General features: G+C 47.4%; 1 protein-coding gene and 1 pseudogene across 3 annotated transcripts in view; one reads left to right on the top strand and one right to left on the bottom strand.

Annotated features, from left to right (window-relative positions):
• Positions 1 to 24318, top strand: part of MGAT5 (alpha-1,6-mannosylglycoprotein 6-beta-N-acetylglucosaminyltransferase) — a 337143-nt gene that overhangs the window by 278695 nt on the left and 34130 nt on the right. For all 3 annotated transcript variants that reach the window (XM_059394405.1, XM_059394404.1, XM_059394406.1), the window contains 2 exons: positions 11193 to 11342; positions 20633 to 20779. In XM_059394405.1, the coding sequence (XP_059250388.1) occupies positions 11193 to 11342; positions 20633 to 20779 (297 nt within the window). The remainder of the gene's footprint in view (positions 1 to 11192; positions 11343 to 20632; positions 20780 to 24318) is intronic.
• Positions 18909 to 18991, bottom strand: LOC132014665 (U4 spliceosomal RNA; annotated as a pseudogene).

The raw sequence follows: 24318 nt of genomic DNA, 5'->3' as shown, positions 1-24318 counted from the left end.
GCCAGCCTCGGTCTGATTCTTTGGGGAAGTCAGGTGGAGAGTGACTTGTTCCAGAGTTGGAATACTGTGCCCCCCAACCCACCCGGGGTCCTTGGCTCTCTGCAGCAGAAGGCAGTTTTCTAATGAGCTTAACAGTGAGAACTCCCAGAGATGGGTGAGCTGTGAGGAGAGGGGACCTGGGAGACCATTAGCAGTGCACGTACCTCATCTCCTTTACAGATTACTGGCTCTATAACCCCTGGGAAAGCAGGGGGGAAGGTGCTTTAAGTCGTAAATTTATTATTTTTTAAAAGATTTTATTTATTCATTTGAGATAAATACAGAGAGAAAGTGAGCATGAGAAAGGAAGCAGAGGAAGAGGAAGAAGCAGGCTCCCCGCTGAGCAGGGAGCCCCATGTGGGGCTAGATCCCAGGACCCTGAGATTGTGACCTGAGCTGAAGGCAGACGCTTAAACATCAGAGCCATGCAGGTGCCCCTAAAGTGATGTCAGTCATGGACTTTAGGGCTCAAAGGACCTTCCAATCTACAAGCCTCTCATGTTACATCTGAGGAAGTCAAAGTTGCAAAAGATAAAGCAGGTTGTCCAGACTGATCTAGGTGGTTCTAGGTAGCCTAAAGCTTACCCCAGTCTCCTGCCTCCCATACACTTCACTCTGATAGCCTTGCACATGCTTACCCACGAACAAGACTTTCTTCAGAAAGTGTGAGACGTTCCGCGGGGAGAAAGTCATTCCAGGTCAGACCCAGGGAGTGAACTTCATGCACGGTGTTGGCTGAGGAGTGTGAAGTCTGACAGCTGCCACGGGGCGAAAGTGTGGTTTATGAGGAAGCTTTCCATCCCCGGACTTCGGCAAAGTGAGACAACATTAAGTGAGAGCGGTTTACCACCTTTTCCCTTTGAGTCTGTGACCCATCCACCCACCTCTTCCATCATGCTGCACTTTTACTGCTCAGAAGCATCTCGGTCCTGCTAACTGACAAAGGGACTGACCTGAGTGCCCTGGCCATGATCTTGCCACCAGTGGTGGCCCTTCCTCTTCTCTTAGTGAAAGGAGGCTCTCCACCACACACTTCTTTGAAGCCTTAGGTTCCAGACGAAAGTCAGCTACACCAAATTCAGACCTCTGTTACATGCATACCCCACCTGGGCTATTAATTGCTTGGAATTTTTAATGAGTTCATTTTAAGAATAATTATTTTAGCTTTATCATAAGTGATGAATGAGCATGAAATCCCATGGGTGTGATAGTTTTTCTAAGCCGTATGTAAATACACTCACAACTGTTAAAGTATTAAAAGTATTAAAAGTAAAAAACTTTTACCCATGCTCCACCTTGTATATGTAAACATTACATTGAAAGAGGGAGCTTCTATTGAATTCAGGCAAGGAACGACTTTTTTCTCCCTTGAACTGTACAGTTAGTCTTTTCTGCCCCTTGGATATAATTTTGGGCAAGTCCTACAAAACTTGGAAATAAAAAAAAAAAAATTTTTAAAAATTTAAAAAAAAACAAACTATTGTTACTTTCAGTTCCAGGAATAGCCCAAGTGCAGTAATTAAAATACCCATTCTAGTTTAATAGTGGAAACTCTGAACATCATCTCAAGTTAAGCTCCTTTCCTTCCTCTTCTAAGTGCTGTTTTGACTGAGAAGCCTGAAATGAAGGTGTGGCTCCCTCTCAGGGCTGGTTTCCAGCATCCCACTCTCCCTGTGGCCCCTTGGACAGAGCCCTTCCCTGAAGCATCCAGTGGGGCACCTTTCTGTGTGGTCCACACCTGCACCAAGGGAAACAGTCACCTGTTACTTTAAGAAACCCTGGGAGCTCTGGCCCATTCCCAATGTCTCCTTCAAGGCATCCTCCCAGTCCCAGAGGCTCTGACCAGGAGGCATTTTAAAGCTTGGGTCTGGTGCTAATCTGTGTGCCCCAGGAGTTCCAGGGATGCATGCAAAGCTCTCCCAGTGGTCCTCCAGAGCCTTGCTCACCTGGTTAAGTAGAGGAGGGAAACGGGCCAGCAGCTCCCCAGGGATGACCTCCCTCCTCCTCTCTCAGGGTTGTGGGAATGTGGGCTGGCTGCTCACTTTGAGTTACTTGGTACCTGTTGCTTTGTGGCTGGCCTTTGGGGCCTCAGTTTAATTGGCAGGAGAAGCCCCACGTTCGCAACTGTTACACTGCCCACTGGTGTGAATGTGATTCCAGATCCTTCCCTGGAGACACAGAGGACAGTGTCTCTGTCCTTTTCCTCTGACTTCAGACCGCATCCGATTGTTGGGTGCTGGCGTAAGCCCCTCCGGATCCCGTGTCCTCCACTCTGTCAGGAGTGGATGGGGCTCACAGGTCACTTCCACTCAGTCTATATATCACTGACCCATGCAGGCTCTCTAAAAACTGCAACCTCAGTTTTGCCAAGGCAGCCTCTTATTTTTCTTTTCCTTCCGTTGTGACACCTGGTGGGGGTGGCAGGGGCCTGCTTTCCACCTGTCGGCCTGTTTTCTGAGCATAGGAGCGTAGCTGGTGGGCTTTGGCCTCCACTGCTGGAAGTGGAGGAAACACAGTAAGGGGCACTGTGATCCCGAAGTGACCGCATTTGCGCTGAAGGGAGAGGGGACCCTGAGAGAAGCCAGCTTTACAATTTGGAGACCTGCCCTTCTCAAAGCAGAAAGGGGAGTGCATTGTTTTCACAAACTGGCTGGTGGATCCCCAGGGTCCTTTGAGAGACATTTGTTAAATTACAGAAGGCTCCATCGCTAAGGCAGAGAAATCCCTGAAACCTGAAAGTGCTGGGAAAATGGGGAAGCATGCTAGCTAACCAACTAAGGTTTGGACCGGAAGATCAGGGAGTGGGGTGGGCTTGGGTTCAGGTTGGGCAGCTAAAGGAAGACTAGCCATCTTGAAACTCCTTTCAAGCTTGTCCCATTTTATGGTCTGGCGGGGATGGGGGGGGCAGTGTGAGCGCCATTTATTTTTAAATAAGGGTATATAGTTATTTAAGTAGCTTTTATGTACATTTTATTCCCAGTTCGAGCTCAGCACACATAGAAGGTGTCTGATATAATCGGGAAGTGATATTATCCAGTATTTATAGAACCACCAGCAGTAACAGGGCTGCTTGCTATTTCCACATTAGCCATCAAGCCTCAAAAATCTTCTGTGAAAATCTTAGAAATTTCAGTCACCTAACTGGACAGTAGAAAATAAGTCAAGTACTGATGAATATTCTGCCCTTTCACTCATTCCACATCCATTCTTTTTGCCTTCTGCCCAAAACTCAGCAGTCGGTAGGTTCTAGAACCACTCGTATCATACTTAAGTGTGGCTAGAAGAGTTGTAATTTATACCAGCTAAGGTTTAATCAAGAATAAGTGTGAAGCCCGGGACAGCAAAAGGGAACAGATTCCCTTTCGTTGGCCATGGGTGCATAGTGGGGCCACAGACCAGGCTGGAGACAAGAGCACAAGGTTCCCCTTCTTATTCCCACTGTAATTACTGAACATCCCCCTTTCTCCTTGAAAGGTCGGGATTTAGGGAGGAAGGGTCAGGGTGCAGGCTTGGAGAATCTTAACTTCACAGAGTCTTCCAGAGCCCTAGGAGGCCTGGGTGAGACACAGTAAGGACCCTGACCCACACACACACCCCAACACACACCTTAACCTTGGGTGGTTACTAGCAGTAAATGAGCCAGGGACCTTAAGGTCTAATTATTCTGTAATGTAAATTCTTTCTGCTTCACTGCTGAAATTCAGAGATTTGCATTTTAGAACTTCTAATCTTGGAATAAAAGAATTTTTCATCCTGGTTGAATTTTAGACTTCAGGAACAGACTGATGAGGTAGGGTTTTGGGGGGGGGGGGGTATTGTTCTTGGTGTTTTTGTTTGTTTTTTTTTTTCCCTCAAATGTCTCCCTCCCTCCTGTCCTTCTACTTCACCACTCCTGAGAGACCTAGGTTATAAGGAAGATACTCAACTATGAAATCCATCTTGTAAGGTCTGCAACTCTCGTTTTTATTTTCATTAAAATACACCCTGAGGTGAAGTCACGGACTTCAAGCTCATGTGCTGGGAGAAGGTTTTGTGGAGGAAGGACCTGGCTCCTGAGGCAGGGTGGGAAGATGGGCAGCACTGGGTAGGGAGTCGCGTGTGAGGGAGCCTGAGATCGGTCTCCTCCGCGAGCGAGCGCCTTAGTGTGCTGTGCTTCCTGCTCCCTGTGGGCTCCCCCAGCCCGTTTCCTGAGCTCTTCCCCAGGCCCGGAGCCTCCGGGGTCCTGCCCTGCAGCGGTCCCCCGCCCCGCAGCGTAGGCAGGCAAGGACAGTGCAGCCCAGAGAGGCCAAACAGGAAGTTCAGAGATAAACTGAGGTGTATTAAAAAGCTTAAGAATTTATTCGAACAAAATCAGTTGGAAGGAGGCAGCGCGCCAAGCCGGAAGGAGAAGCACTCCCCTGACGGGGTGGATGGGGCGCCAAGGCTCTCCGAGGAGGTATGGAGGCGAAGAAGGGAAGTGAATGCACTGGCCTCGGCGTACTGCCCCGTGGGCTGTTTGTGACTGGTTGTCTCTCCAGCATTTAGATTTCATAACCTCAAGGGGCCGGCCGGCTTGGCTCTGTGTAGGCCGTGCTGGCATTAGAGCTCCCTCCCTCCAGTGGCCTCCTTGTGTGATTAATTTGGTAATACTGAGGGAACCGAGGACGTGGCCGCTCACCTCACCCGGGGTGGGCCCAAGGATTGCCAGCTTGCAGGGAATGAAGGGGGAGGAGCCCAGGAGAGGAGTGGAGGGCATTTGGGCCAAGGCAGAGTGGGGGAGACGTAGGAAGGCCTGACACAAAGGAGGAGTGGGGATGTAGGAGATGAATCTGGAAAGCCTCTAGAAGCCCGCTTTGGGAAGGGCCTTGTGGGCATCCCTAGCAAGGTCGTCTCTCGCGGCCATGAGGAGCCTTTGAAGACTTTATACAGGGGAGCAAAACCTTCAGTTCTGGAAACCAGCCCTGAGAATGGTGGATTGAAGGAGAGGTGAGGGCCTCATCCCAGGGCCTATAGAAAGCAAGGCCCGAAGCAGATTTGAGTATCGCTGGTTATTGGGAAAGTTGCTGCAAGCCCAGGGCCATACGGGTGCAGGAAGAAGGAAGTGAGGCAGGAGAAGGACCAGGTGAGATGACCTCCAGCTGACCATGCAGGCTCCTCCTCCACCAGGAGCCACACACACACCGCACCTTGGTCTTCCTAGAAGGTTTGCCAGGAGGAACTGGGCTTTGGTGGGGTCTGCAGGACAGAGAAAGAGGGCAGTTCTGTCTGCCCTGCCCCCTTCTGTGTCCTGCTTCTTGTGAGCCCTGGTCCAGCTCTCTCTGCATCTGGGATGCTCTTCAGGGTTGTGAGCCCCTGCTGCCTCCCACCTCCTGGTCAGACAGTGCAGGGCAGCCTGGGTGCTGAGAGCACGGACCAGGTGGGGAGCGGAGTCTGAGAAGTTTCGGGAGCTTGTGTCACCGTTCAGATGACGAATCAGCTCAGAGACTCTCAGCGGTTCACACGGGTGGATGCAGTGCATGGAGGAGGCAGGGGTAGAGAAAGATTCACAAGATCTCAGTTCAGCTGAATGGACCAGTCCAACCCCGAACTCTCCAGGAGTTATGTCACAGCAGAAGTTAGTGAAGCATTTCCGGTATGGTTTGAGGGAAGGCATCCTCTATGGACTTTCTTCTTAAAGTGTATGATTCATCACCGTGTATTCATAAAACTGTGGAGTAAACCAGTTTCTGTAATTGTAGGGGAGGGAGTGGAGGCTACTACATTAAAAAATATTAAGAATCTTTGATGGTCGTGATGCCCAGGATCCTGGGCAGCTCATTCAGTTAAGCATCTGCCTTCGACTCAGGTCACGATCCCGGGGTCCTAGGATCCAATCCCATGTTGGGCTCCCTGCTCGGTAGAGAGCCTGCTGCTTCCTCTTCCTCTGCCCCCTACTCATACTCGCTCTCTCTCTCTAGTGCTCTCTCTGTCTCAAATAAATGAATAAAATCTTAAAAAAAAAAATCCTTGATGGTCAAAATAAAAATCTGGTCACAGTGTACTTGTCTGGACGTTCTTCCTGCTGAAATGGAAAGAACCCAGCTTTCCTAGCTCCAGCCACAGCAGGGGACTGCCTGACTCGGGGTACCTGGGGAGGGCCCAGGAGCCACTTGAGACATAACTGGAACCGTGGTTAGAAACCCTGCCGGAACATGCACTGTCTTGCCTTTGGCCTTGTCCAAGCAAGGACTTCATTTTTCTCTGCCTGGAGCTTGACCTCCATGTGATGGGACCCATGCTGGATGGCTCAGTGTGACTTTGAACTCTGGGGAGGGATTGGCTCTCCCACACCCATCAGCTCTTCCTAGGAAGGATGCCCACGGGCTCAGCACTGATTAGGTGCTTTCCCTGGACCAACAGACTCTGGGCAGAGCTGTGGAGTTCTTTCTTTTAAACAATGACAGATGACAAGGCACCTACAAAGAGAGTGGAGTCCGGGAGAAAGGATGTACGTGTCTACAGCAGGGAGCAGGGATATTGCTGACAAGAAGAGTGTGTAATACCCAGTGCAACCAATAGTTCACGATGCTGACATTGGCCAAAGAACATTCCTCTCCCCCTAATTCACCAGCTGGGAAAGGAAAGGGCTTGTGGTTCTCTGTTTGTGCTTTCTGCCTCTCCCCCCTGCTGTAGAATCGTGCTAGTATTGCTTTAGATTGAACTGTTTTCCTAAAGCTCTGTCTTCAAGCTCTGAATAGCTTATGACCAGTTCTGAAAATGCACCTGCCTCCAGCTACAATCGCAAGCATCCACGGACCTGGGAAAAACACTCCTCCTTTGCTCCAGGATGTTCTCTCCTTTGCTTTTGCATCTCCCCTCCCCGCCACCTCCAAATGAGTTTAGGTAGATTTGAATTTTAATCAGTTTGCTTGGTTGTTTTTAAGGGGAACTGAAATTGAAGTAGAGGCTGTTGACGTGTCCTGGGGCTCCCCAGTTGCTCAGCTGAGACTGGAGACTGGAGGCAGTTGTCTCAGCCCCCAGAAAGGGGCGGTGGCCACCTGCCTGGGGTTGACAGTCAGTGCAAGACGCTTCTGACTGCATCTCATTAACTTGTAGGTGATAGGGTTTGGGGAGTGGGTAAAGTGCTTTGACCTTGGTCTCTTAGGTCGGAGAGGGAAAGCTTTCTAGGGAGTGATCTGAATCCAGTTCTTGGATCACCAAGATCCAGGACACTCAGTTCATGGTAACACCTTCACCCTGGGCCCAAATATCTAACATAAAGGAAGGGAGGGAGATGCTGGAAAATGTCCTCGTCCCTGTACATCTCCCTCCCCACTTTGGTCCTACCCAAGGGTTGGGAAAGGAAAGGCAGGGCCGCACTTGCTTTAAGAAACTTCAGCACCCTATTTCTTAAACCCAAAGGTAGCAACGTATTTCAAAGAGAGGAGGGATTCCCTTGAGCCTCTCTTCGTGGTGGGACCTGAGCCTTCCAGTGAGGTGCCAATGGTGCCAGCTTTGAAGTCCTACAATGTGGTTTCTCTTCATTCTTGATTAAATGCATTTTAAACTTTTCTTTTTAATTAATATATCAAATACCCATCATCCAAATATGTAGATGTTACCATTTTGCTATTTTTAACAGGGAAATTATATATTACAAATACCATTAAAACCATTAAAGCACCTCCCCAAGTCCTCCCTGCCACCTCAGTAATCTGTACCCGGAAGGTGGAGTCTGTCATCCCTGTGCATATTTTTGTACTTAACCACAAATGTCCATATAAAAAAAAAAAAATTTGTCCCTATACATAGTATTGCTTTGCACAGTTCAAAAGTGATGTTGAGCCCTACAGATTGTTCTGTGGTCAGTCCCAAAGCTGCTGCTCACTTGCTGAAATCTTGGACAAGGTGCATCACCTTTTTGAGCCCCAGGGAGATGTGTTAAGATGCCGGTTGTACTAATCCCGGCACCATCAGAGTGGGTGGGGATCGAGGCCTATTTGGTACTATGGAGGCAGAAGTAGTAGGGCTTTGTGCCCACCTTGATGGGGGAATGAAAAGGGTGATTCTAGTGCAGGAACCTAGTAAATCTGGTGCAGATTAATGCCAGTCACTGAGATGAGGAGCACACAAGATGATGCTAGTCTGGGAATGTAAGGTGATGGATCCCCTTTTTAACCTGTTGAGTTGGAAGTGCCTGCAGCCCAGCAAGGTAGACAGGTTCAGGAGGCAGTTGGACATGTGCACTTGAAAATCGGGCAGTGGTAGTAAGGTAGAGTTGGCACTTTGGATTCCCAGCGCATCCAGTGAGCGTTACCTTCAGGCAGGGAGACAGCTCAGTGTGGGGGACTCCAGTGCCCCTTGCCCTGGGATCTGTGACGTGAGTCACCGTTACCAGATCTCTGCTGCACTCGGCACAGGTGGCAACAAGAAGCCTGGGCTAAATCACCCAGTTGTCAGGTCCGCTTCAAAGGTTAGAGTTACACTGGAAACATTTGTTTTCCTCTGTTAACCTGTTTGATTTTCTTGTTCCTGAAATTACATAAATTCTCTCTGAAGGTAATTTCTCCTTTCAGACTTTATGTTAATAAATGCACAGACTTTATTATTAGCCCCTGCGTATGCTGCTTTTTATTTGCCTGAGACTGCCCCCACTTGCTGTGTTTCAAGGAGCCCCCACATTTCCTGGAGTTGTTGGCAATACCTGTGTTGTATCCTGTATATTGTTCACTCCCCAGGCACTGGGTCTGGGAATCCTAATCTTAGGTCTGTCTGAGGTGAGTATCCTCCAGGACAGGAACCAGGTGGGCCATTCACTGTTCTTTGTCCCTCACTGCAGAACCAATTCAGGGTCCTTTGGTCCATCTTCACTAGTTAGCAGCTGGCTTTTCATAGGGAAGTGTCTCTTTTTGCTTTCAGGAGAGATGCCTGCCTGGTCCCTGATCAAAGCCCAACTAGACATCCTGACAAGTCTCCTTTTGGATGATAGGATTGCTCAAGAGAAAGTATGGAATGGGATGGGGGAAAGTTTGGGCAACTGCCTTTATTATAGTTGGAAGGATCCAGGAAGATTTGGGAAATTGAGGATAGGGAACAGCTATGGATGGAGTGGGACCCAGAAGCAGCTCAAGAACCAGGTTTTCTGTCCTCCAGGACTCTGCTTCTTTCCTCACTGACTTCCACCACCCTCTTTCCTCCTTCTTTTCTCTCTCACATGCCCTGTCTCTCTGTCACTTGGTCTCAGTCACTTGGTCTCAGTCCCTCTGATTACCAACTGTCTGTCTCTGTCTCAGTCTTCCCCTTTCCTCTTTCAACTCTCACCTGGCTCTGTTTTCATCTCCACCCCTCAGAACTGGCAGCTGCCTTCCTCAGAACTTGTATCTGGCTCATAATCGCCCAGACTCCAACACCAAGTGACCTTTCCGCTCTATAGCCCACGGCCATCTGGCAGGAGTCTCTCTGAGTACCGGCTTCTGAGCTCCTGACAGAGGGTCTGATGGGTTCAGCTCACCCTCTGCAGCCTGGCCACCCTGTCCCAGGCTCCTGGCCAGCCTAGAGGTGGGTTCCCCTCAGGTCAGACACAGCCTGGGCTGGTCAGCAGTGGCAGGGGGCCAGGGTTACAGAATCTCCTTCCTCCCCACCAGGGGCTGTGGGCAGGGTTGGAGTCCCCAAAAAGGGTATTTGTGGGGACAGGAGTTAACCAGGTCCATGCAGCACAAGACCCATATCCGAGAACCCCTCAAATTAATGTATATCAAGGAGATGATACTGAATCTGACTAAAGCTGTGAATGGGAAGTCGGGGTTTAGAAACTGTTTTCTAGTCACCTCTGCATTAATTCAAGGGTATACATCTCTGAGTGATGAATTTAGCATCTTCGAGCCATACCAAACATGGCATGAAATTAAACTTTCAGGCCAAGTGTTCATTTCATGCATACATTAGAGTGCAGGCGTGGATGTGGCTGCTTCTGCACAAAATCATCTTAGTGCATAGGATGGAGAACTGGAACGAGGCTGTTTCTCCAGACACGAAGACTTTTGATACGTGATTTGAAACATGCATCCCACAACATGGAGAGCCCGCTGTAATATTCTCCACCAGGGCCGTTCATGGCAGAGGGCATGTCCTGAGTCCGGCTCAGAACACTGTGAGGAGGCTGGGACCTGCTGCCACCCTCCCCCCACCCCTTCCCTGAGCTCCATGGCTGCTGGTGCCACACCCCTGCATCCCCTGTGGTCTTTACTCATAGAATTGGCTACTAATACATTTTCCTAGAGTGTGTGAAAACGGGCTTAGAATGAGAAAAAAAACTTGTCCCATTTTTATACAACTGGAAAACATTACAGAACTTGAATCTTTCAAGCTTCAAAAAGAAAAAAAAGAAAGAAAAGAAAAAGCAACCTCCAAAACCCAGCTTGTGCTACTTAGTCACACAGAAACGTGAAGAGGAAGGGAAAGTGAGTCGCCTCAGGTGGTTTTGATTTAGGAAATGTGCCTTGAAATTAAGTACAGAAAAGGGATTTTGTTTTGCTTCTAATAAAAATAAAACTACTTTTGAATGGTTCAGGGTTCATCAAGGTATACGTTTAATCTTTTTCCCATTGTTGTCTACCTGGCTATGCTCATTATCTCGCCAGCTGCCAAGTCAATCAGCGTACATTGTGGGAAACACTAGTCTCCCCTCATCCCAAGTAGGTGGGATCCGGTTCTGACAACATGCGTTAATCATCACTAGAAATACTGGCAAGAGCCGGGGATGTTTGCGTTCCTCGGGGACAGCTTAGCTTCTCCAGATAAATATTCTAGTCCAACTGACGGCCTTCTCAGGGTTTTCCTTTCCCAAACTTCCTCCCCCATAAGGCAGAGGAGCCAAATGCAAAGTGTTGGGTCCCTGGTAATTTATAAAGTGAGGATAATACTTTAAAACAATTGGCCTTGAGCTATCATTGGTATTCAGTGATATACTGCTACATAAAAGTTCCTTCCTGCAGAATTGTACAGCAGCGGGATGACCGTGTTTGCCCTCCAAATCCAGTCAGATTACTTTTGAAAGAATTATTACAGGTTGGACTGCCACATTCCTGCAATCTCTATATTAAGAACTCTGTCTCTGTGGCCTCCAGCTATGAGGCAGGCTGTTACAAGAATGAAAAGGGGAAAAAAAATGCCTTTCCTTTGTGTCCCCTCTTTAGAATAAGAAAATCTATCTGGACATTATTCACACCTACATGGAAGTGCACGCGACTGTGTACGGCTCCAGCACAAAGAATATTCCCAGTTACGTGAAAAACCATGGTATCCTCAGTGGACGAGACCTGCAATTTCTGCTCCGAGAAACCAAGGTAGGTTTTCAGGGATTGTGTAAGAACCTGTCACTGATGTTGTTTACAGTTTGTTTCCATTGGTGTTACAAATGGGATAAGAATCTCTTCATGTTGTCTTTTCAATGCTATAGAAGCTCGTTAGGTCATTTCCAGGCAGTGGCTTTCTAGATCAGCCGTGGTTGTAAAATTAATTGTGGAAGGACGTTGCCACGGTTTACAACTTACTTACCAAGGACCCACGCTGTGTCAAGCAAGGCTCTGGGGATCCGGTGGCAAGCAGAAAATGTAAGGCCCTGTCTCGAAGGTCAGACCTCATGATCAAGCAGCGACTTTCATATAAGCTTGCCTGGGGTGCTTGGCTCCCCTACCTCCCCAGTAGCTCTATTCAAGGAATTGGCCCCAAACTGGCTTTTCCTCACACCTCCTCATTCAGAAAGTTCATAGTGGACACTGAAGAAGTTCAGACAAGGGGAGGGTCTCTTTGGGCTTAAGGTGCAGGGAAGGCACCATGAAAGATTTGGAGGTAGATAGTGGGCAGGGCATGCCTGGTGTCAGGAGAGATGAGGGAGGGTCACGTGGTGCAGGCAGAGCAGACACATTCAGTAGGGAGCCACAAACCCCCCAGCTGCTCTGTTGCTGGGAAAGAGTGGGAGGAAACCTCTGGTAAGGGGCTGAAGGGGCTGATTGTCACAGACGTAGACACACTGCAGACCCCATGGGGTAGCTAATTGGGGGAACCACTGATGGAGAACTGTTTGAGTCACGTGATGACTGCATTGTCTTGACCCAGTGCCTGCAAAAGTACCAAATGATGTTAGGGGACTTGCAAACAGACTTTGAGTTTGGCTTTGAAGAGCCAGACGTGGTGCAAGGGATATTAGAGTGAAGAAAGCAAGTGTGATCCCTTCCTTAAGTTAGGGACAGGGCAGCTTGTTGTTGACAGTGACTATCTCAGTTCTGGGCCCTGCTTGGTGGGGTTTTTCCATGGAAGGTCGGGGGAAGGCCGAGTTGGGGAGAAGCTCTGTGGCTTATGAGAGATTTCTCATTATTGTGTGACACTGGGATTTGGGAAAGTGTATTCACACCTGCTGCCCTGACTGATTCTCACAACAGCCCAGAGAGGTGGGTGGGGAAGGTGCTATTGTTGTTAAGGTCATGGTCACCAGGAGAAAGTAGACTAGAGTGTTCGGCTGGCCCACAGTCACTCACTTTGCCTGGGAGGCAACCCTAACTCATGATTGGCTGATTGATCTTACTTTTTGCAAATTAAAGCTCTTCTGGGCCCTTAAAGGCAATATCCTCATGAATAAACACCCAGACTGGAGAATGCTTAGTGGACACTCACCAGCCAACAGAATATGTACCTCCTTTCTGCCTCAGTTTCTCCATGTGTGATTGCATTTGATCATTTCTACCTCCAGGTCATTTGGTGATGCCATGAATAAAATAGTCGGGTAAATTATTTATCTCCTTAGCCAAAGATCTGGTTTGTGGTACTTAAGATCTCTTTTCCTTTGCAAGGTCATCTCTAATCCAATGACTGTTCACAGCAACCCAGAAGGAAAGTGTGCTCCCCAGTTTGTACTCTTGGCTTCCCATTCTTTTTCTGTCTCAGGATGACATTTTAGAATCGCTAGAATGTCCGGGCCCTTTAGTGGCAGTGCTATTTTTTGCCATTTGCCTCATTTTACTTTTCCCCACATCAGATGGTGGGAAAAGCTCGAGCTCCTTTAAAATTACATTTGGCAGCGCTGGTTTTCAACAGCGTGTCATTACTGTCTCGCGCAGTCCTATTAACCCAGCCTCGTGAATGTCTTACTCAGCCTTGGAAATTTTAAAAGAACCCTTACTTCCCCTACCATCCACTTACCCTGTCAGAGGGCAGGAAATAGGCCGAAGCTGAGGCCCCTCCTGTCCCAGGGAGGGAAAGAGAAGAGACCCGTGATGTCCAAGCTGCCTGACAGCTGGGGACAGCGGCCTGCATTTTGAGTGTGAGGGGCATGTATTTATCCTTGAGAAACTGGTGCCCTCACAGGCTATCACTGAACCCATTTCGTATTGCCTCTTCATCTGCCTGGAATGTATTAAAGCACTCCGAGTGGAATTATGGCTAAAATAGTCGGCAAATACGATGAAAATGAGGCCATGTATTGCAGAATCTCCCCTCATACCTAGAACACAGCAGCAGGCGCTCAAATGAACAGAGCTTGGGCTTTGAAATAATGACACTAAAGACCAGTCAGGCTTTGCGTTTATAACCCTTTCTGCCTCTGACTCCTTCCTCTGCGTCTTGGAGCAATTTAAAAGCGATTTATTCCAATCCACGTTGAAAGTGGAGAACTGGAGATACAGGGAAGCAGACGTCAGTAGAATGAATGGGATCGGCACAGCCAGACTCACCGGGGAGGGAAGCGAGTCTGGTGCTCCTTCAGGTTCGGAGACAGGTGGAACTGATTGATGCGCGATCAGCTCCTCACTCATTAGTTTTCTTTATGAGCCGTCTTGGAAGCCCTGCACCCAGGCCCAGGAAACCCCGTGCTCGGCAGCATTTCGCCCCGGCGTGCTGTAAGGGCCCACGTGTCGTTAGCTGACTCCAGCCGCAGGGAGCCTCCGAAGATGGAGGAATTCAGCGTGACCCTAAAATTGGGGCTAAAAGAGCCAGGAAGTTGTTGAATCTGAAAGACTCTTCTAATAAGCATATACATTTGTATGAATTAATTATTTATCAGAGGACCACGGACAAGGCTCTCAGTCTAACCGACTCCAGGAGTACAGTCGAAGCCTGCACTGGGTGGCCTGTTTTTATTTGGAAGTTAAGTCCTCCTCTCTTTTAATGTCTTTTCTTTCTTCTCCTTCCTGATTTTAACCTCTTCCTGCCCAGCTCCCCACCCCCCACGGCCCTGCCGGTCTTAACACAGGAAGCTCCTTATAGAAGGGGCATTCCCATCTACACTAGATAGGACGAGCGTTGGGGGTGAGGCAGAACGGGTCCCTCCCTTTCTACGGTAAAAGTTGAGAGCAAGTTTTGGCTGCGAGAAACAAGCGGGGAAAGCTGCTGCTGTTCGTGCTGTTGCTGTACCTTTCGCTGCCCCAGCCTCGGACCTATCACCCTCCAGCACTCTGGGGGCGCTGGTGGGGGGTCATGACAGCTCTGCTGCCCTACCATGTCAGCTCATCAGCTCAGCGGTGGGACTCACCTGGCAGCCTGGGCAGGGTTGGATATACAATATAGATTTTCCCTGTTCCATCCAACCCCATGTCTGACTCCCCATCAACTATCACTTTTCCCATGAGCTTGGATGCAGATGAGCAATCTTTCAAAAATCTATGGCTTGAGGTGGCCACCGGCCATGGAACCAGACTCATGCAGCTCCATGATGGGAGAGAGGCTTTGCCTATTCTGTTTACAGGTACATTTTCAATGCCTAGAACAGTGCCTGGCTTGTAGAAGGCCTTCAGATAATTATGTAAAGAATGAAGGAAAGAGTCAGGATGAAATCCATTAGCCATCTGGGATCTTAGGACCATGCCTGTAAGAGTGATTTCTTGCTTTGCTCATGAATCACGCACCCAAATCGCCAAGATTTCCACAGCAAGCAACACCGTCCTTCTGACAGCCCGTGCCCGCCTCTCCACCGTATTGCCCACGCATCACACAAGTGCCATCTGTGGGAGGGAGCCCAGGCGCTTGCGTACTGATGGAGCAATCCGCCTTCCATCTTCCTTTTCAGGCATGGAAATGTGTGCCCTCGGATAGTCAAGGAGGCTTCATCCTCGTGGCCAATACCTACAGTTACTCCTATTCCAGCCAGATGGGGGAAAAAAATGGGGTCAATATGTACTCCTCTCTCCCTCTTCCCTTCCCACATACGTGTGTAGAATGCAGAGTGTATGGCGAGGTACTTCAGTAACTTCTCTGACTTCAGGAACAAAAGCACATCCGCACACTCAAACACACACAATACCACCAGGCCTTACTCCAGGCGGTTTTGCTTCAGGGATGACAAAGGCAGGGCTGCCCACCAGTGTTACACAGATGTGGTAGAGGAGGCAAACAGTTAAACAGGGGACCTATCACAATGTGAAAAGAACACAGGTAGAAGTAGTAACCATAAATAAGAGGGATACCAGTGTCAAACTTCTATGATGCTGTAAGCAGGGTCAATCGTTTAGTTGTGCAAAATGTTGCCCTGTGAATTCTGAAATCCCTTAAATAAGAGCAGAAGGTTGCTCTGGAGGACAGGAGCCAATTATCAGCCATATTTCAACATGGTGCATTTGTGTTATGGTAGCATGCATGATCACAGGGATTTATTAAAGTACTCCTGGCTGTTTTCTCTAACCCTTCTCTGTGCCCTCTCCATGAGTTATCTCTTGTTACAAGAGCCCTCTGTCTTTGGTACTGTGGGAGCCCATCCTCAGTACAATGGTGAATTGGCCTATTGGGCTGCCTCACACCATAATAGTAAACAGTTCGCGCTGGGCAGCTAAAGATGGTCTGCATCTACAGTCAGAAACTTATCCAGATATTTCTCTTAGCCACCCCCCATCTCCAAGTTAATGCATTTATAATGCAAATTGCAGTGCATGGGATTTTGAACTGGCGTTTCCAAATGACCAAAGTGGGTGAATTTCTGATCTTGGTATAGTTGTTGGTATTGTGTTTTTATTTCTGAAAGACCACTTGGGAGCCTACCCAGTGAGCTGATCGCTAAGAAATAGCCTTTGACATAGCTGCCGATTCTGACAACCTTCAGGCACTTAAACATACTTGGTTTGTATCATTGTCTTGTCTCCTTTAAACCTTCTAGCTCTTTATAAGAGAGTCTTGTAGCTTAGGTTAGGAACTTTGGCAACCCATGAGAGGGTATTTAGCCAACCTGAATGGGAGAGATTTGGGCCACTATTCTTTTCCTTCAAGCATTGAATGTAGAAGGGCAGGCATGTGTCCAGATAGAGACTTTTTAGGCTATATGAAAGCATCACCTCTCAGAAGAATATATTTCCTCCATATTCACCTACCATATGGATTCTGTTTAAAGCTATGAAAATTCTTTTTAAAGTTACATTACCAAAAATAAGGGGATTCCCAATCATTGTATGAAGAAGAAACAAGGCTTAGTAATAGTATGTGCTTCATGGGACTGGCTTTTCCACAAGGCAGCCACCATAAACCATGTCTTCTCACTCTTCTGATGGATGTTCCTCACCCTTTTTTTTTTTTATTCCAGGTACTTTATGGAAGAGTGCAAACTCTTAAATACACATGCAGGTGCCAAACATCTTGCAAAGCCCACAACCACAACTCATGCACACCTAAGCTCTAGCTAAACAATACAAGGTCATATGTGTGTGCTGCTGCATGAAGTTGGATCTGGATTCTGACTCTTGCTCAGTGAACATTTACTTCAGTGCCAAACCTTAGAATGCATCGTTTCCATGAAATATCTCATTTAATCCTCATAGCAGCCCCATGAAATAAAACACCATTTTACAAGTGACAAGACAGTTTAGAGAGCTTGTGTTACCTTGACTAAGTTCCCATAGCTGGGGAGAATACATTATGAATGGACCTCGGCTAAGAGTTGCCCACAGTTCTAGAACTAGGAAGTGAGGCCGTCCGGATTTGAACTTTGGTCAGCCTGAGTTTAGACCCTGTGCTGTCAGTTACCACATTGCCCTGATCACTTGATACCAGTATTCAATTTATTGGATAAGCTAAGATTGATTCATTGCTCAAACTCCCTCCTGAGCCACTCCACCAATTTTAGCCAGTTCACGCTAGTCAGAAAAGCTTATGTCGAGTGTGTGTCTTTTATTTTGGATCGTCTTGACATTCCCCATCAAGAGTGACTGGAAACTGGCCAGATTCATGTGGTGTCTTCCTAAGAACCACTTTTATCCATGTTGAAAGGATTCCTTGTTACCTGCTCCAGTTAGGTGTTTAGAACAGTTCTGTTTTTCCCTTTCACACAGGGTAAGACTCCAAGTGGTTTTACTGAACTGTTGGTGGACATACAGGAACGTCCCAATCCTGTGCCATGAATAAAATCTGTGGTGCTTCATCTGTTTTCTCTTGCTTCATATTAGTTCGGACATTTAATTGTATGACATGTAATCCTGGGTTTAGAAATGCTTACTGATGGGGAGGAATTGCATTCATGACAATGTTACATCATCTGGAATATCCTCATTCTATTCGGGGCTTCTGAAGGCCAGATGAGGTATAAATAAAATGGGCCCAGTTTCCTCTTAAAAAGTGAAGCCTCTGCTTGAATGCATCCTTGTGATGCCCCCGTGCTAAGGACAAGCTGGGGTCTAGGAGGGGAGGCAATTTAGTGTGGTTAATGCACCAGTGTATGCCAAGACCATGGCACTCAGCAGTTGACAGGCTCCTCTTTGCTGGTGAGGCGCTCTCTCTGCCTGCCCTTTTTGTGATTCAAACCTCAAGTGTGCTATTTGACCTTAATATGTCTGCTCCATTATAATGTCACAGGTAATGAGTACACAGGAAGGAAGAAAAAATTGCTTATTGACAGAAGTGACAAAGAACCGTTATTTTGGTGTTTCTGAGTTGTGCATTTCCTGCAATCCTCATTAGCTTGACAAGGAAACCCATTGCCAAGAAATTGTATGGTATTTGCTTTAGCTTCATCCTCTGATTGTGAGGCTTTGGAGAGTTAGCCCAAAATGTTTGTTTTCTGGGTACTGAGATGTTTCAATGCCAGCGGGGCAGCTGAGATAGTGCAAATTGTTATTCAGATATAATTAAACCTAGGTCACATTCAAGTCCATTAAGCAACAGCCTCAAATCCTTTTAATTAATGGGTTCAGATTGGTTGGTCTGAAGGAGCTAATTAAATTTTTTCCAGTATTTTCTATTTAAATAGATAATCATTGTGCATTCTGCATTTCCTCCAAAGTTCTTGGCAATTTAAGGTTGATGAAGGTATCAGCACTTGATGGCAGGCCCTGATTTTCAGAGGTCAGGACACATTGTGGGCTCCAGGTCTCTGGTGAAACCCACAGAGCCCCCCATCTGCATCTTCTGGCACCTTTCTTCTCAGAGTCAAAAGGATCTGGAAGCCCTGTGCTCTCCTGCAACCTGAGAGAGGTCATCTTTCCCCTGGAGAGCCTGCATATCCTCCCCAAAATCTGAGAGGGAGGGCAGATCACAGAGCTCAAAAGCCTGAAGGATAGTAACACTGGATTCTTCATATTTAATAAAGCTGTGTTGTGTTGGCACAAGTTCTTCCCACTCTTGCCTTCCATTTCCTCTGGGGCTGTCAGGCATCCTCCCCCACCCCCACCCCTGAGCTGCATGCTGGGGCCACACCCTATATACTTACATTCTCTCTGATAATCTCACTCCTTTCAGCTCCTTGAGAAGAATAAGACCCAGGGGCACCGGGGTGGCTCCTTTAGTTAAGAGTCCAACTCTTGATTTCCTCTCAGGTCATGAGATCAGGGTCCTGGGATTGAGCCCCAGGTGGGAAGTCTGTTTGAAATTCTCCCCCCCCACCCCGCACTCCTCCTATGCATTCTCTCTCTTCCCCCCCTTCTCCCCCATCTCTCTCTCAAATAAATAAGTAAATTAAACTTTTAATTAGCAATAATCGCACCTCGGATAAACCTCATTGGCTACGATACTGCCACTGCGCAAAGCTAAATAAAACTTTTAAATAATAACAGTAAGATCCAGAAACAGGACCTCCAAATGGTGGTAGAAATGGCCCTTATATTTTCCATCTCCCAAGCTCCTGCCACTGTGGTATTCCTCACCCACCTCTCTAGTGGTTCTGCCTGAGGGACAGTGTGCCCCCAGCTGGCAGTGGGAGGCTGGCAGTATATTTGGTCATCTCAAAGTTTACAGGAAATGAAAGGTTATTCCTCCAAAACAAAGGTTAAGTGTGCTGTTTTGTGCAAAAGAATATACAGTCATAGGACAGGGAGTCTAACCAGAAAACCAGGGATTTTGGTTTCTTATCCCAGAAAAATCCCTGTGGGAGCTACAATATGTCCAGCTTGGGCCATGCTCAGTGTTCAGTCCCGAAACTGAGTGCCCAGCCCAAACTTCCTGCATTCTCCGTGGTGCCCAGGGAACCTAGCAGCTGGGACTCAGGTCTCTCCACGTGGAACCATTCTAAGTAACTGTTCCATTTAGGCAGCTGCAAAGATGTAGTCGATAGGGAGAGGGCCCAGGCCTGTCGTGTATCCAGTTCACCAATAGCCTTCACTCTGGGGCCTGGCTGCTTGGGTGTTCCTCAGCGTGATGGCAGAAGGCAAAGGTGCCGTGGGGCCCCATTATCCTTCGTGATAGATGTGCCTTCGCTGAGTGATCTCAGCCTTGGCTCCTCAGTGCGGTAGGGAGAGCTCACACCTCCCCAAGCCCAGACTTGGATCCCGCCATTGAGAGCTTCCAGCCCTCCAGCACTGTGAAAGGTCCCAAGGGGAGGAGCTGCACTGAGGCATTTCCCTGAGATGCTGTTTCAGTTTCGGACCCAGGAATCATTGCCAGTGAGCTGCAGCAAGGCCCCTTTGTCCCAGGGGTTGGGAGCTCTTTGGGCCTGCACGAGGACTTGGAGAGTGTGTTTTTGCTGCCATCTATTGTCTGCCGTGGGGAGCGCGCGTGGTGTGCTTGCTGAGGAGGGAAGCCACTCCGTACCCTCTTCCCTCCACTGAGGGGGGAGATAAAAACAAAGTTGTTGGTTTCCCCAGTGAAAACCCCATTATGAAAACCTGTGTTTACTGACCTACCATCATTTTAAAGCCGCTTCATTTGAACTGTAATCAAACCGCCAAGTGACCTTTCTGTTCTGCACCCCCCCCCAACCCCCAGCATCCCTGAAAGGGCCTGTTGTTCCTTTGGTTCAATGAAGAAACCTTCTGTTTAGTTAAGCAAGTGTTTTTCCAGTCATGTCTCCTGGTGAGTTACAGAAAGATTATTGTTGGGTCTTGGTTTTTGTTGTTGTTTTTTATCCTTTTAATACCCCCGCCTTCTTACCCCCTCAACTGCCCACCTCCCCCGCCATCCTCCCACTCTTATTTCTTTACTTTTTTTTTCCCCCCCAGAGGAGGAGAACATAATGATCTGAGCAGCTTCATGAGCCCATAAAGGTCCCTGGTCGTGTTTCTAAGTTCCTAATTTGAGGTGCCTCCTCTTCACCACCCCCCCCCCCAGAGTCTGGGAACCTTCCAGAGGCTCTGAGGCTTCGACATGGGAGTGAAGCACAGAATAGCCCCCTGTGAGCCAAGGACACCAGTCCTGATTGACGTGTTTATATATGGTGTGCTTTTCTGTCTTCTAGCTGTTCGTTGGACTCGGGTTCCCTTACGAGGGCCCCGCTCCCCTGGAGGCCATTGCAAATGGATGTGCTTTTCTGAATCCCAAGTTCAGCCCACCCAAAAGCAGCAAGAACACAGACTTTTTCATTGGCAAGCCGACTCTCAGAGAGGTAAGCATCTATAAAAACCCCTTCTACTTTCAACAGTACAAATACTAGCTACTTACTGAATGGTGCGAGCCCATTCGAACCTCATAGTCTTGGACAGTAGGTATCGTCAACATCATTTAACGTAGCTGGGTGGAAGGAATGGGGGTGGGCAGGAGCTCAGGGAGGAATGGCCGATGCCATCTCCTAACTCACCTAACTAGGTGATGGCACAGCCAAGACTTGCCTCTACTTCTGTTTGCCCTTCTACAAACTGCATCTTTTCACTCTGCCTCAGCTCTCTCCTAATTCACACAGACCTCTCCAACCATCTCAGTGGCTGAGCTCTGACTTTTTGAATGTCGAGAGTTTATGGAATAAGGCAATCCACTGGCTAACAGGCATTTTTGAAGAACATGTTTCCCACGGTGGGCTGTGGGGAATAGAGTGTGTGCCATGGGGTCCTTCGCTGTCGACCTTGAGAGACAAGACATCTGATGGGCAACTGAAGTCCCATGCCTGGTGTTTTTGGCCACCATCAGTGGGCACCATCCTGAGAAGTAATCCTGCCATCACTCGAACTGTTGGCAGAAGCCTTATTTGAATTGCTTTCAGAGATCCTCTTAAAAAATCCACAGCAGGTGATGAATCACCACTGAAGGCAGTTGGATTCGATTCGGGGCAATCAACAAGTCATTTAGAGCATGTGGGCGATCACGCTGGTGTTTCTGTATCTAGTCAGAAGCAGGTGCGTGCAAGAAACCCAGAGATCGATCTTCTTCTCAGTTCCGTGGCTCTGTGGGCTGCTCCCCAAGAAGAAGCCTGTTGGAACTGGCATCCTGGCAGTGCCCCTGTCATCCAGGGCCTTCCCCTGGGGGACGACACACGTCAGCACCCATGATGTAGCTTCAGTATAGCAGCGCCGTGATTAAAGCGGACAGTTTTCAATTCTCCTTTTAAACCTTTCTGGGTCGATTCTCCTGAACACCCCGTCACCCCAAAAAGAGCATGAAATGCATTTTCCTTGATCATTCTTCACTGATCAATCAGAGATCTTGCCCATGCACGGAGCTGATTATTTTGAGAGTTATTTTTTCTGATTCTCCCTGCCTCTGGCAAAAGGGCCAAAGGAAGTGGAGGGAGAGATTGAGATCCAATAGATAATCCTCAAAAGAACAATCTATGGGCCACACAACCTCTGAGAAGGGGTAACTGTGTGTGTGTTGACCCACATGCTTGCTTTTCCTTCTGCTAATATAATACACTTGAATTCTTCCCTTTGGGAAGTCGTTCCTTTTGGGGAAGTCATTCCTCAGCAGTACTTAATGCACACCTGTGTGCCAGGTGCTGGGGGAGGCTCCAGGGCACAGAGCAGAAGGGTTCAGCCTGGCACCAAAGAGCTTATTTTTTGGAATGATCTGAAGAGATGCTCTCCAGCGGTGAGAACATCTCAGTTTAGAAATCTCTGGTCTGCCGTCCTGACTTCTTTGAGACTTTTAGGTTAGAGTTCAGGGTAGAAAATTGGGTCAGTAAACCACCCCTGCTTTTTAAGTTAGGTGTAAGAAGTCCCTGAAGCTTTACTGCTCACATTGTGATAACTACTTGTAATTTTCTTTTTTTTATACTTCTATTGTGATTAAATATACATAATTTAAAACTTAATATTTTAACCATTTTAAGTGTATGGTTCGCTGGGATTAAGTATATTCCCAGTCCTGTACAACCATAACCACCACCCATCTCCAGAATTTAGTCATCATTCAAAACAGAAACTGTGTTCATTAAATGCCAACTCCTCATTCTCCCCTCCCTGGTAACCTCTCATCTGTTTTCCCTCTCAACTTAAATTTTCTGTGAAATCACACAGTATTTGTTCTTTCGTGACTGGCTTGTTGCACTTAGCATGATGTTGTCAAAGTTCGTAGCGTGTGTCAGAATCTCATCCCTTGTTCGAGGCCTGGATGATATTCCATTGTATAAATACACCACATTCTATGTATCCATTCATCTGCAAACACTTGGGTTGTGTCCACTTTTTCTCTGTTGTGAATTCATGTACAAGTATCTATTGGGTTCTCGCTCTTCATTCTTTGGGGAATAATATGTTCAAGTGGAGTTGTTGGAATTTACTTTTTATGCATTTTGAAATAGTTATAGTCTTAGGGAAGAGTTGCAAAAATAATACAGAGGTTAGGTGTAATTCTTTCAACCAGCTTCCTCTGATGGTAACACATTACATAACTACAGTACAGTTATCAAAACTCGTATCAAAGAAGTGAGCCCTGATATCACAACATTGCCTAAACTACAGAGTCTAATTGGACTTCGTCATTTTTTCCACTAATATCCTTTTGCAGTTCTTAGATCCAGTCCAGGACCCCACAGTGCATTTACCTGCCCTCTCTCCTTAATCTCCTCCAGTCTGTGACAATTCTTTGGTCCTTCACTGTGTTTCATGACCACGACACTTTGAAAGAGTACCAGTTGGCCTTTCTGTATGCCCTTGCCCACTTTGAATTTGATGGATGTTGTGTATTGGTTATTGTGTGATGATACATTTTTAGCGAGAATGTCACAGAAGTGGTGTGGCCTTCTCAGTGTGTCATATCAGGGGGTGGGGGCATGATATCAGTATGTCTAATTACTTAAGGATGTTCACTTTGATCACTTGGTTCAAGTTGTGTCTGCTGGGTTTCTTCACTAGAAAGTTACTAACTTTCTCCATATTGGGGGAAAAAATATTTCGAAACTATGCAAATATCCTGGTTCTCTTCAAACTTTTGCTCATTTATTTTTACCATGTGTCAGTGGATCTTGCCTACAGCAGATGGTGGTTCTAATGGTGGTTTTCTTTTTCCCCTCATGGTGATTTTTTTTGAATATGTGAAGAGCTAAGAACCCCATCTCTTTTTACTGCTATTTCTATAAGCCTTTTGGAAATGATCAGTCAGAAGTATCTTAGACTACATTGGCTGCTGGCACCTTTTTGTTATTAGTCATTCTAAAGAATCTGATGTCACTTTGTTTCAATGGACTATTTTTTCCTGAAAAAAAAAAATTAGGACGCTCATACACGATCTATTTCCTAGTGAATGTTGTGATGTCACTAAGATCAGAGCACCTAGTGTGAAGTTACTGAGGAAAGAATGTTCATCATTTCCTGTCCATTGTCATCACTTAGTAATGTTCTTCTCATTGAGGTGGTGGATATTTTCATTCTTCATGGCATGAGAAGAGACGAGGCATTAGAGCTGCCCCCCAGGTGCTTGGTGCCTCCCATCCCTTCAGATGATTCCACCAGTGCTCAGCTGGGACTCTAGTTAGACTGGCCCTGTGGGATCCTCTCAGTATTTGCTCTGCAAGTGACCTTGCACAGATGACTCATCAGTCCTGGGCTCCCACAGGGGACCAGGATGCTGAAGGTCAGTTGACAGATATGCATTGTGTCTCCATGGGGTCCCTGGTACTAATGGCTGCATTGGGGAAACTTATCAAGACACATTTCCTGTTTTCCAGGAGCTCAGATTTTGATATGGAAAGAAATAACTAAGTTAATCGAGGAG

This window comes from Mustela nigripes, chromosome 3, assembly GCF_022355385.1.
Source record: "Mustela nigripes isolate SB6536 chromosome 3, MUSNIG.SB6536, whole genome shotgun sequence".
NCBI lineage: Eukaryota > Metazoa > Chordata > Mammalia > Carnivora > Mustelidae > Mustela > Mustela nigripes.
Note: the sequence above shows the minus strand (reverse complement) of the source record. Positions and strands in the feature narration are given on the sequence as shown.